Source organism: Schistocerca serialis, chromosome 2, assembly GCF_023864345.2.
Source record: "Schistocerca serialis cubense isolate TAMUIC-IGC-003099 chromosome 2, iqSchSeri2.2, whole genome shotgun sequence".
NCBI classification, from domain to species: domain Eukaryota; kingdom Metazoa; phylum Arthropoda; class Insecta; order Orthoptera; family Acrididae; genus Schistocerca; species Schistocerca serialis.
Genome location: NC_064639.1, coordinates 693,031,286 through 693,044,938, shown reverse-complemented (window position 1 = coordinate 693,044,938; position 13,653 = coordinate 693,031,286). Strand labels below are relative to the sequence as shown.

General features: G+C 40.1%; 1 protein-coding gene across 2 annotated transcripts in view; it reads left to right on the top strand.

Moving 5' to 3' along the window:
- Positions 1-5,289: 5,289 nt before the first annotated feature.
- The window catches only part of LOC126457829 (transcription termination factor 5, mitochondrial), a 44,497-nt gene continuing 36,133 nt past the window's right edge, over positions 5,290-13,653 (top strand). For both annotated transcript variants that reach the window (XM_050094460.1, XM_050094461.1), the window contains exon 1: positions 5,290-5,667. In XM_050094460.1, the coding sequence (XP_049950417.1) occupies positions 5,520-5,667 (148 nt within the window). In that variant the 5' untranslated portion in view covers positions 5,290-5,519. The remainder of the gene's footprint in view (positions 5,668-13,653) is intronic.

Below are 13,653 nucleotides of genomic sequence, written 5' to 3'. Positions count from 1 at the left end.
TTTTCACTACTAATTTGACTGGTGACACCCACAGGCCATCTGATGGGCGAACAATGTCCACATGTAAAATGTTGTCAGCTGTAGTCTTAGCAGTGTGTAAATTAGTTGGGCCCAGGCAGTGTGCTTTGTGATGTACAAGTATCTTGGTGGTAGTTAGGATATGATTCATCAAGCTGTTACACATCGCACACACTTGCACCTTTGTGGTGTTGGTGAGGTCTATGCCCAACGCATAGCGAATTGAGGTGCAGTGCTCAGTACTAAACTTAATGTTGCTGTGTGTGCTCAGTGTCTTCGGCCACAATGCAGCTGGAATTATGAGTGAAGGGGCATTGTCAATCAGCAAAGATGGGATCGCATGCACTTCCTCACGTTCGTTAGAGCTGTAGGTGCACGAGATGGCTTGAGGTTGTCGCATGCTAGTGCGAGTGCAGCTGATGTGTCAGTGATGCGTTGGAGAAGAGATGCATTCTCTGCATCAAGTGCATCACAAGCTGCACTCCAGTCGTTGTAGCAGTTCTTCTGCCATTGTGACACACTCTTTTAGTGTGTTACCCATATGTGAAATTATTGGGTACTCGCTAAGTGTCATGCGATGTACGAGTGTTAAGGACACTGAAATAGTCACAATCTCGAAGTTCCATCTTTTTTCACTACTAATTTGACTGGTGACACCCACAGGCCATCTGATGGGCGAACAATGTCCACATGTAAAATGTTGTCAGCTGTAGTCTTAGCAGTGTGTAAATTAGTTGGGCCCAGGCAGTGTGCTTTGTGATGTACAAGTATCTTGGTGGTAGTTAGGATATGATTCATCAAGCTGTTACACATCGCACACACTTGCACCTTTGTGGTGTTGGTGAGGTCTATGCCCAACGCATAGCGAATTGAGGTGCAGTGCTCAGTACTAAACTTAATGTTGCTGTGTGTGCTCAGTGTCTTCGGCCACAATGCAGCTGGAATTATGAGTGAAGGGGCATTGTCAATCAGCAAAGATGGGATCGCATGCACTTCCTCACGTTCGTTAGAGCTGTAGGTGCACGAGATGGCTTGAGGTTGTCGCATGCTAGTGCGAGTGCAGCTGATGTGTCAGTGATGCGTTGGAGAAGAGATGCATTCTCTGCATCAAGTGCATCACAAGCTGCACTCCAGTCGTTGTAGCAGTTCTTCTGCCATTGTGACACACTCTTTTAGTGTGTTACCCATATGTGAAATTATCATCTTGCTGTCCAGGTGGGCAGTGTGTTGTATGAAGGAGGGATGGGGTTGTCAGGACGAACAGCCCTGTGATGTGTAGTCCCGTATCGTGGTGCAGGAGCACAGCTTGGTGAATGTCCTGTGAAATGTAAAAATCATGGAGAAAGTCGATTCCCACTACCAGTTTCTTGATATCAGTAACATGAGAAGATCCATGTGAGTTGATGCTGAGGCGATAGTTACAAGATGGATGTTGTGGATCCATGCAGATCTTGGATTATTAACCACCTGAAGTTGCAGTGCTAATGTTTTCTTGAATGTTAGTATGCTTCTAGCAGTTTTGAGCTAATGTCAAATCCAGTATCTGCCTAAAAGTATTTTCTTGAATTGAGGTCGAAGATATACAGTCAACACCCTAGGTGTGCAGTCGATGGAGTGTGTACTTGAGCCGTAGGGGTTGTCAGTGTCTTGGCGTCTCTGCAAGGTCACTCCTGTGGCAGACTGTGTTTGAAGTCTGGAAACTCAGTTGCATGTGTTATTGCCAAATTGGATGTAGTAGAAGCAGGTTTTTCACCTTGAGCGAATGGCAGCTGTCGGTGTAGTGTTGCCCACAGTGGAAATCATGCTGTGTGCAGCCTGCTGGTTAGAGGTTGGATCTGAGATGGTGACATCACTATCTGCCATCCTCGGCCTTTCTTGGGCTGTCCGGAGTGAAAGGCAGGCATCTTATTGTAACATGCTGGAGTGGTACTGTACTTCCGTAATTTTTATGGTGTCTACATCATAGTACTGTTAACATTCTGTAATCAAGAGTTAACCATCTTTTCAGGGGTTCAGCTTCATGAGATGTATTTGCCAGTTTAACAATCCAGAGTATTTAAAGGGCAGCATCTGGCATGAAGTTATTGTTCAGTGTACAAAGGAGTTGTCACCAAAGCTGGGGCCATATTTTATCATCCAATTGTTTATCAGAGGTAGCCTTTCTTAAATGTTGCACCAATTTCTGTGAAGGCCGTTGTAGCAGTACTTATTTGTTTTCGTCCTATGTGTTGAGGAAAGATGATCTGAAGATGGCATTGCTAATTAGGTCTGCATGTTCTGACAGATGACAAATAAGGGTGAAGAATTGGGCATTGTTGTCGTGAATGCTTAGTGAAAAAGATACACATTTTGCACTGGCGAACCTTAAAATGGGTAATTCGGGTCTCAACAGAAACAGTTCAGGTCGTGTGTTGAGTCTGTGAGATAGATAATGAGTGTGATGCGGTGCAGTTATGGTCGACCAAGCCAAACTCAGTGACAGGAGAATTAGTTGATATCACAGCATGGTAAGAAATGTGGTACCCGGCAGATTGTAGCAATTGACCGTCTGTGTGGGAAGTGCAAAATGAAGACGATCGATTCGCGCCCTCGCATCGGCATGATGAAGAAAGCATTGGGATTCATCAGACCATGCTAAGTTCTGCCACTGCCCCAACGACTAGTGCCGATAGTCACACATGCCCATTTCAGTCGTGGTTGCCAATGTCATGGTGTTAACATTGGCACTTGTGTGGGTTGTCGGGTGTCGAGGCCCTTCATTAGGAGTATTTGGTGCACTATGTGCCCTTGGTCAAAGTCAGATAGATCATGTGTCTTCTCCATTCTACATACAGTCAGCACTCTCACTAATACTACATGCACCGTGTGTGTGTCTAACTAGCTGTCATCCCTCGCCAGGTGACGCTACTATCGCCTGGACGTGTTTATATCGATAGCAGGTCGGCGATCATAATGTTCAGGCTGATCAGTGTAGTGACACTGAAATCGCTAGGTCAGTTAAATTAGGCAGCATTAAAGTCAGAAATACTGTCAAAAATGTGACTCGTAACTGCGCCAGTGAAGAATTAACAGACATTTTGAACAAAGTAAAGTTAAGCGTCATAACTGACAAATCCACTGATATCAGTAGCGTGAAGGGCTTGTGTATATACGTGAGCCATTACAGTGTCAAACATAAGAACAGTGGAGACTAAGTTTTTGAAGTAAGCATAGGTGTACCAGCGAGCGAGGTGGTGCAGTGGTGAGCACACTGGACTCGTGTTTGGGAGGATGATGGTTCAAGCCTGTGTCAGGCCATCTTTATTTAAGTTTTCTTTGAATTCCCTAAATTGCTTAAGGCAAATGCCAGGATAGTTCCTTTGAAAGGGCACGGCTGATTTCCTTCCGCGTCCTTCGCTAATTCGATGGGACTGATGCTGTCACTGTTTCGTCCCCCCCCCCCCCCCCAGATCAAACAACCAACCAACCATAGGCGTACCCCCATGATTACATTGAAGACTCTTATGTAGGTACTACTGCAGAACATCCGTACAACGGAGTCATGTCTGTGTTAAAACGTGCAATCATCAATATTAAGACTGTAATAAGTTTTGCAAATGATGGCTGCAACACTAAATTCAACAGAGTTTCCAGTGAACTCAAGATCACCCGGAATGAATTTCCAGGTATTACTTGGGTACAGTACATTTGCCATTCCCTGCAAGCAAAGAATGTAAACTTTTAGCTACAATGCTCGAGGATTTGTATAGGAACATACACAATTGTTCAAGAATAGTGCAAAATGGCAAGCACAGATCAATTCCAGGAGTTTTGTAGTATAGGCACTCATACAATTCTCAAACTAGATGGTTATCTTTGTCACAATTGGGTGATCGAATTACAGAACGATGTGAACCCCTAAAATTGTGCTTCACAGGAAGAACGTCTGATGTCTGTAGAAGCTATCCTAACAGCGATGAATGAACCACAGACGAAAGTTTACTTCTGTGTTCTTCAGTGGTTTCTACCAAGATTCTTCGGGTTGAATGAACGTTTTCAAGGCAAACAAACGCTTATTACTGTGATGCAGGACAAGATGTTCTCGACCTACAAAAGTAGTTTGAACAAATGCATGGATGAGCAGCATGTGAGACAAACAAACGCCAGACCAAAATAACTGCACACCACTGGAATAAGTATATCTGGGTGTGAAAGTGGTGAGCGATTTTAATAGGCTAGATCTTCAAAACAAAGTTCAGCAAAAGATGTGCGCACTGGTGTCGTGATTTTGTTGTTACGATATGTTGTTAGTTAAAGGAAAGGTTCGATTTTGGTGACGACCCCACTTTTGCTCTTATCGTCTGTCTCCATCCCTTTAAAGCAACCAGAGACCATTCTTTCAACCACCTTCCCTTTATCATCTCATTGCCAGTGTAAGTAGAGCTGTCAAATGTCAGTGAACATAGTAATGCCCAAAAATAGATGATCAATGGAGAAAATTCGCAAAAAGTAACATTCCCTGTGTAAAAAAGAATATACCTGAACCTAAAATCTTCTGGAATACTGTTACAATGTTATAGATACATACGATTTTGAAGGAAATAACTATTCGAAGAACTAGCGAAATTTGCACTGTCAGTGACTTCTTTTCCCTACACCAACGCTTCTGGTAAAAGAGTTACTTCTAAAGGGGGATTAATAAAAACCAATATTAGAAATGGCTGCCATTATATACTATAAATGAGCTCATTTTTTGGGCTTAGCTTGTCACAGAATGTGGATGGTCAGAACATTTCCGAACTACCGAGGGGACGAGAGGATACTAAATTCAATAACAGCAAATTTATATGGTGCTGTAACAGCTGAGGGAGACGATGGACTTTCTGATGAATAGAAAGAGAAATACGTCTGCTAATCCTGCCTGTGATCGTCCATGGTGTAAGTGCCCATAGCATGAACTTTTCAGTGTCCTGAGCGTTATATATTATTGCCACAAAGATTACTACTACAGTCAGATACTAATGTTAAACTGAGCTACTACTACGACTATGACCACAACTCTACACTGCGATTATTAACGGTCTAAAGTATAAGATTTCCTATTATTGTTACTAATACTACTAGTCACTAATTTTTGCATTTTATTTAACATTTTGCATATGTTCTTCAATAATTTTGAGTAAAAATCTGCAATTTCGCATGACTGCAACGATGTGTTTAACCGTCCGCAACAATGTTCTGAATGTTTCCTAGAGTATCTTTGAGTTTGATTCTCCCCAAAGATTCTCTGTCTCACGTTGTAGAATCGTAAACACTAAACAGTAAGGGTAAACAATCGAGGAAATGCGAAGCGTTGTTTGTGTTTCGGTCTCCGGTTGTTGTTATGACAGTTAAGAGACAACGCAGAGACTCATTCCAAGATTTTAGGGAACCGTGTTCAGTGGATGCGAATTTCGTTATGTGAAAGGTGTATAGTTACTATCTTTACAGAAATTCGTAATAATTTCTGAGGCATTTAAAAAATGATGGCACTAAACCGTAATCCTGTGCCAATGAACGCCGCTTTTTTTGTTTTATCTTTACATGGCAAAGGAAGGTCTAAACTCAATATATTTCACTCAAGATATTACAGAGTCGAAGGGAGAATCAACGCTCTTAAAAATATTTTGGGTACGTATAAATATTTTTGTATGTAATGTCATTAACAGTGAATAGTAACATTTAAAGAAGTGAGTTCAGCTTCATTACTGTGCCCCAGCTCAACCTATAATTTTTGTAGCATTTTTTAAAAGGAATCTTGAACAATGGAGCAGTTTCATGTGTGCTGTGATGTATCAATTTGAATATCAACTAGTCACTCGCATTTATATACGTAGGTTGCCTAGCTTATTTGAACTTATTTGCTGTCAACCTTTTGGCCTTCTTTTGTGTGGGATATCTTGTTCAGTAGCTACTTAATATGAAACTAAAAGTCATCTACAGTTTGTCACACATAATACCCATATGCCTGTTTTTAAGTTCGTTGTAAATGTTACCATTTTATTACTTAGGTTTCTTTTTAGCCTTTATTTGTTAATGAAAACAGTTTCCTATGTAAGAGGCAACAGATTTCGTGTTTCAGATTCCTATATGTGCATCAGATGTGTTGTACTATGACACAATAAGGTCCCCTGATTTCAAAGAAATTGGTCTTGATGGATACAAGCCAACGTAAATTAAGTCTCAGGCCCTTCAAGCTACTAACCATTGCGTTAAACAAGTCTACTGTGACATAGTAGTGCATATGGAAACACACAAACTAGTAATATTGACAGTTTATAGACCACCAGCAGTAGACATCTTAATCTCCAGAAAACATCTGGAGTCTAAGGTTATGCAGGCTGGGAATATTGACTACTGTTTTCTGTCATATAGTACTGATTGAAGTCAGAGTTATGTTGATCTGTGTATTATGTAACTTTAGCGAGTCAGGTAATGGAACAAAAATTATTGTGTCAAAGAATTAGAAACAGTGACTTTATCAGTGAGTAGCGAATGGGAAGAGACTTATGAAGCAGACAGCAAGTTCCTGGGCTGGTAATGTTGACATGTTACTATATGTAATTTATATAGGTACAATAGTAATGTATCAAAGTTATGTGGCGACGGCACTAATCTACTTAACCACAGTGGATGAGAAAATGCATCAGTGATTACACAAAAGTATCTTTGCTGCAATTAGTGTGGTTACAGGTGTTTCCTCTCATTGTTGTCTTGTGTTCTGATTATCTGAGCAGTTATTTTATGTGGATAATATAACATACTACCTCCCATAGTTAAGTTTGATATGTAATATTAATTTTTCTGGTATTTGACGGTCCCAACCTTTTTCTTTCTTTTTAAAAAGATCATATGCCTTGGTAATCAGTTAGAACCAGTAATGACAGCATTTCAATGATGTGAGTCTGACATATAAGTTTAAAAAAAAGAAAAATATATATCCATCCTCTAGAACGCGATGCCTAGTCTGCATGCATAAGTATGGAGTTCTATCAATACTTTTAAATATTATACGTTAATTTACAATAAAATTTCTGTTCCCTGTTTGTTTCAAGTATTGTTGTCTTATTGATTTGTTGCTGTGTTGAATTATACTAAACATCAAGTTCAGCCTTCCCCTCCCTCAACCCAACTATAGAGTTCATTTAATGTATGACCTACTCTTACCTCAAATATATAGGCTAATTGGGCATAGGTGACAGTATTGTTTCTCAAATTGGACAACATAACCCTTATTCTGTGAACAGGTGACCATAGAGTTGTTGAGCTTCTTTCTCATTTCTTCGGCTTGGCTGTTGGCCTTCCTCATCCTTGCTGTGCTAACTGTCAACTACAGTTATACCTCATTTTTTCTAATACTGCATTGGCTAGAAGATGTAAGAGTTCCAAAGTCTTCTTCTACTATTATTATGTCTTAGTGTTGTTGCATCTGAAAACCTGCCACTATGATTGTGTTAATTTCCATAGAATATAATGTGGTGTGCCCATTTTGGTATAGTGACAGCTTGTTATTACATACAGAGAGGTTTTGGGTCAGACCCCTACTTGGCATGAAGCATGTTGATTAAAAGTTCTTGCTACATGAGAAACAAACCTATAGGCCTACTTTACTCTTGGAATTAGAGCACTGCTACCATCCTGCAAATATTAAATTCTTTATTTCTATTGAATTCATTCATAGTTCCCTGAGAATTTATTGTACCTTTCTGCACTGTTTTCTGGAACCAGTATATGACAACTCTTTTAGAAGTAATTCCAAAGAGCTTACATACCTTAGGTGAAGTGAAGTGCACTGAATGTGATTAAGTTGAGAGGCATACAAGACTTCCTTTGTCCCACATGAATAAATTTATCCATGATACAATACCTTCATCTTGTTTCACATTTTATGTGGACTTAGAATGTCTGTTCATTCAGGTGCCCACTTAAATGGTGTCTGATTTATGGACATATGTCTTCCTGTAAGCTCAATATACTTTGATTTTGTTGTGCCACCAGGAATCACACATTTTGTGCATTCATGTATTATTTCAGGGCATTTATCACGATTATTTTCTATTGAATCTTAACTGCTAGCATGCACTAAAAGTAACAAGAAATGTGGTGAGTATGTTATAGTTCTTGTCAGTTCTTACCTATTTTGTAACATTTCAGCAGTGGTTCTAAGTTAGCATCCTAGATTCAGAACCACATTCACAATCCTTGAAACATCCCTCTGCCTTATCTTTGTTAGCGTCTCCTCCCAGTCTTTAGAATAACCCAATAAGCAGTAGTACAACATTATTGGGCAGCCCAGATCCCACATTCTTCTGAAGAATGAGGAGCACCATAGGTTACCAAATGCTCATTAAATCTTTCACATATCTCAGTATATGCTCATTTTTCATCTCATTAATTGCATATAATGTATATTTCCTTCCCTGATCATTCCTCTGGTGTTCCACTGTTACAACACAGAATTACTACTGATTACAGTAGACTCAGCATAGAACACTTGACTTATGTGATTTAATTTTTCATAATTGGTTGATGTTATCTCATTATAATGTTAGTACAGTCTAACAAGAAATCAGTGTGTATTCACAGTGATAATTTCTAAAACACTGGTATGTTAATCACACATCTGAGTGATTTTTGTGATCTTTAACCTCCTGTTGGGAATTATTAGTGACCCCACTGTACTTCTACTTCCTGTTATCATTTGACGTGTTACAGTCGTGTAAGGGCTTCATCCTTGCACTGAATATGACTCCTGCAGACAGATCACATTGTATTTTCGCTTTTGCAACTTCTGCAGCACTGTGGGTCACATTCAGCTGTGCAGTTCATGGCTGTATGATTAGCGATGGGTATGAAAAGAAACTGTTATTATCAAAAGCCACAAACTGAGCGTAACCTGGTCCCAAATCAAATCTTCCTCTCTTCTTTTGCACATTTAACTAATTACTTCATTGTGTTTAAGTAGGCCAGTTGATTGATGCATTGCTTTCAACTGAATTCCACATACTAATTTTGGAATTGGGAAAAAATTAAATCTCATTTTGGGATTTCCCACACACACTAGAGGTCTCAGTGCTACATTACAGATTATACAATTCCATTAGTCTAAACAAGGAATGAAAGAGGAGAAAGACTAATTGAGTTCTGTAACAAGTTTCCGCTAGTAATAGCGAATACCCTGTTCAAGAATCACAAGAGGAGGAGGTATACTTGGAAAAGGCCAGGAGATATGGGAAGATTTCAATTAGATTACATCATGGTCAGACAGAGATTCCGAACTCAGATACTGGACTGTAAGGCGTACCCAGGAGCAGATATAGACTCAGATCACAATATAGTAGTGATGAAGAGTAGGCTGAAGTTCAAGACATTAGTCAGGAAGAATCAATACGCAAAGAAGTGGGATACGGAAGTACTAAGGAATGACGAGATACGTTTGAAGTTCTCTAACGCTATAGATACAGCAATAAGGAATAGCGCAGTAGGCAGTACAGTTGAAGAGGAATGGACATCTCTAAAAAGAGCCATCACAGAAGTTGGGAAGGAAAACGTAGGTACAAAGAAGGTAGCTGCGAAGAAACCATGGGTAACAGAAGAAATACTTCAGTTGATTGATGAAAGGAGGAAGTACAAACATGTTCCAGGAAAATCAGGAATACAGAAATACAAGTCGCTGAGGAATGAAATAAATAGGAAGTGCAGGGAAGCTAAGACGAAATGGCTGCAGGAAAAATGTGAAGACATCGAAAAAGATATGCTTGTCGGAAGGACAGACTCAGCATACAGGAAAGTCAAAACAACCTTTGGTGACATCATTAAAAGCAATGGTGGTAACATTAAGAGTGCAACAGGAATTCCACTGTTAAATGCAAAGGAGAGAGCAGATAGGTGGACAGAATACATTGAAAGCCTCTATGAGGGTGAAGATTTGTCTGATGTGATAGAAGAAGAAACAGGAGTCGATTTAGAAGAGATAGGGGATCCAGTATTAGAATTTAAAAGAGCTTTGGAGGTCTTACGGTCAAATAAGGCAGAAGGGATAGATAACATTCCATCAGAATTTCTAAAATCATTGGGGGACGCGGCAACAAAACGACTATTCACGTTGGTGTGTAGAATATATGAGTCTGGCGATATACCATCTGACTTTCGGAAAAGCATAATTCTTACAATTCCGAAGATGGCAAGAGCTGACAAGTGTGAGAATTATCACACAATCAGCTTAACAGCTCATGCATCGAAATTGCTTACAAGAATAATATACAGAAGAATGGAAAAGAAAATTGAGAATGCACTAGGTGACGATCAGTTTGGCTTTAGGAAAAGTAAAGGGATGAGAGAGGTAATTGTGACGTTACGGCTAATAATGGAAGCAAGGCTAAAGAAAAATCAAGACACTTTCATAGGATTTGTCGACCTGGAAAAAGCGTTCGACAATATAAAATGGAGCAAGCTGTTCGAGATTCTGAAAAAAGTAGGGGTAAGCTATAGGGAGAGACGGGTCATATACAGTATGTACAACAAGCAAGAGGGAATAATAAGAGTGAACGATCAAGAACGAAGTGCTCGTATTAAGAAGGGTGTAAGACAAGGCTGTAGCCTTTCGCCCCTACTCTTCAATCTGTACATCGAGGAAGCAATGATGGAAATAAAAGAAAGGTTCAGGAGTGGAATTAAAATACAAGGTGAAAGGATATCAATGATACGATTCGCTGATGACTTTGCTATCCTGAGTGAAAGTGAAGAAGAATTAAATGATCTGCTGAACGGAATGGACAGTCTAATGAGTACACAGTATGGTGCGAGAGTAAATCGGAGAAAGACGAAGGTAATGAGAAGTAGTAGAAATGAGAACAGCGAGAAACTTAACATCAGGATTGATGGTCACGAAGTCAATGAAGTTCAGGAATTCTGTTACCTAGGAAGTAAAATAACCAATGACGGACGGAGCAAGGAGAACATCAAAAGCAGACTCGCTATGGCAAAAAAGGCATTTCTGGCCAAGAGAAGTCTACTAATATCAAATACCGGCCTTAATTTGAGGAAGAAATTTCTGAGGATGTACGTCTGGAGTACAGAATTGTATGGTAGTGAAACATGGACTTAGGGAAAACCGGAACAGAAGAGAATCGAAGCATTTGAGATGTGGTGCTATAGAAGAATGTTGAAAATTAGGCGGACTGATAAGGTAAGGAATGAGGAGGTTCTACGCAGCATCGGGGAGGAAAGGAATATGTGGAAAACACTGATAAAGGAGAAGGGACAGGATGATAGGACATCTGCTAAGACATGAGGGAATGACTTCCATGGTACTAGAGGGAGCTGTAGAGGGCAAAAACTGTAGAGGAAGACAGAGATTGGAATACGTCAAGCAAATAATTGAGGACGTAGGTTGCAAGTGCTACTCTGAGATGAAGAGGTTAGCACAGGAAAGGAATTTGTAGCGGGCTGCATCAAACCAGTCAATAGACTGATGACCAAAAAAAAAAAAAAAGTCTAAACAAATGGAACATTTCATTTACAGCTATCATAAAATTGCTAAGGGTTGTCCCTCGTGTCTTAAGCTCCTGGAATGAAATTCCATTTTCTGTTTTAGAGCTGATAGCCATCTATGTTTCTACACTTACATTTACATTCATACTCTGCAAGCCATTGTATGGCGCGTGGCGGAGGGTACCCTGTACCATTACTAGTCATTTCCTTTCCAGTTCCACTCATGAATAGAATGACTGTCTACATGCCTCCATATGAGTCCTAATTTCTTGTATCTTATCTTCGTGGTCAGTATGCACAATGTGTCTTGCCAGCAGTAGAATCGTTTGGGAGTCAGCTTCAAATGCCAGTTCTCTAAACATTCTCCATAGTCTTCCTCGAAAAGAATGTCGCCTTCCCTCCAGGGATTCCTAGTTGCATTGATGAAGCATCTCTGTATCACGTACATGTTGTTCGAACCTAATCAGTTACAAATCTAGCAGCCCACCTCTGAATTGCGTTGATGTCATCCTTTAATCCAATCTGATACAGATCCCAAACATTTGAGACGTACTCAAGAATAGGTCACACCAGTGTCCCATATGCAGTCCCCTTAATAGAGGAACCACACTTTCCTAAAATTCTCCCAATATACTGAAATTAACCGTTTGCCTTTCCAGCCACAATTCTCACATGCTCATATTGCTTTGCAGTGTTATGCCCAGCTATTTAAACAACATGACAGTGTCAAGCAGGACAGTAATAATCCTGTATCCAAAAAATTACAGGTTTGTTTTTGCTTATCATCGACATTAACTTGCATTTTTCCACATTTAGAGCTAGCTACCATTCATCGCACCAACTAGAAATTTTGTCTAAGTCATCTTGTATCCTCCTACAGTCACTCAACTTCGACACGCACCATACACTACAGCATCATCAGCTAACAACCTCAGATTGCTGCTCACCCTGTCCGCCAAATCATTTATGAATATAGAGAACAACAGTGGTTCTATGACACTTCCATGGGTGACTCATGACAATACCCTTGTCTCTGATAATGACTTACCGTTGAGGACGATATGCTGGGTTCTGTAACTTGAAAAGCCTTTGAGCCACTCACATATCTGAGAACCTATTCCATATGCTCATAATTTTCATTAACAGCCTGCAGTGGGGCACTGTATCAGCACTTTCTGGAAATTAGAAATATGGACTCTTCCTGTTGCTCTTTGCAATATATCATGTGCCAAAACAGCAAGCCGAGTTTTGCACAAGCGATGCCTTCTGAAACCGTGCTGATTCATGGATGAAAGGGTCTCGGTCTCAAGAAAATTTATTGTATTTGAACTGAGAATATGTTAAAGGATTCTACAGCAAACTGAAGTTAGGGATATTGGCTGTAATTTTGTGGGTCCATTCTTTTACCCTTCTTACATACAAGAGTTACCTGCACTTTTTACAGCCACTAGGGACTTCATGCTAGGCAAGAGATTCGCAATAAATGCAAGCTAGGTAAGTGGCCGGTGCCACAGAGTACTCTTCGTAATTGGAGTTCCATCCGGACCTGGTGATTCATTGCTTTCAAATCTTTCAGTTGTTTCTCTGCACCAGGGCTGCTTATTACTATGTTGTCCATATCAGCATCTGTCCAATGGTCAAATGATGATATATTTGTACGGTTCTCCTGCGAGAAGGATGTCTTGAACACGAAATTTAAAACTTTGGCTTTCAGTTTGCTATCTTCAACTGCCACGCCAGACTGGTCAATGAGGGACTGGATGGAAGCTTTAGATCTACCTCGTGATTCTGTGTAGGATCAGAATTTTCTCATGTTCTTGGCCAGATGTTTCACTAAGGTATCATAGTGGTAGCTGGTGTACACTTTACCCATAGATCTTTTCACAGATGCATGAATCTCCACTAGCCTTCGCTTCTTGTTGTTTGTGCTTCTCGTTTGAACTGAGAGTGCAACAGCCTCTGCTTCCTCAGCATTTTCCAGATTTAATTATTAAGCCATGTTGGGCCTTTTCCATCCTTAATCCACTTATAGGCAGATAACTCTCCAGACCACGATTTACAATCTGTTTAAACTTTGCCTGTAATTCCTCTGCTCCTATCTTAGGCCAGTATTACAATATCATA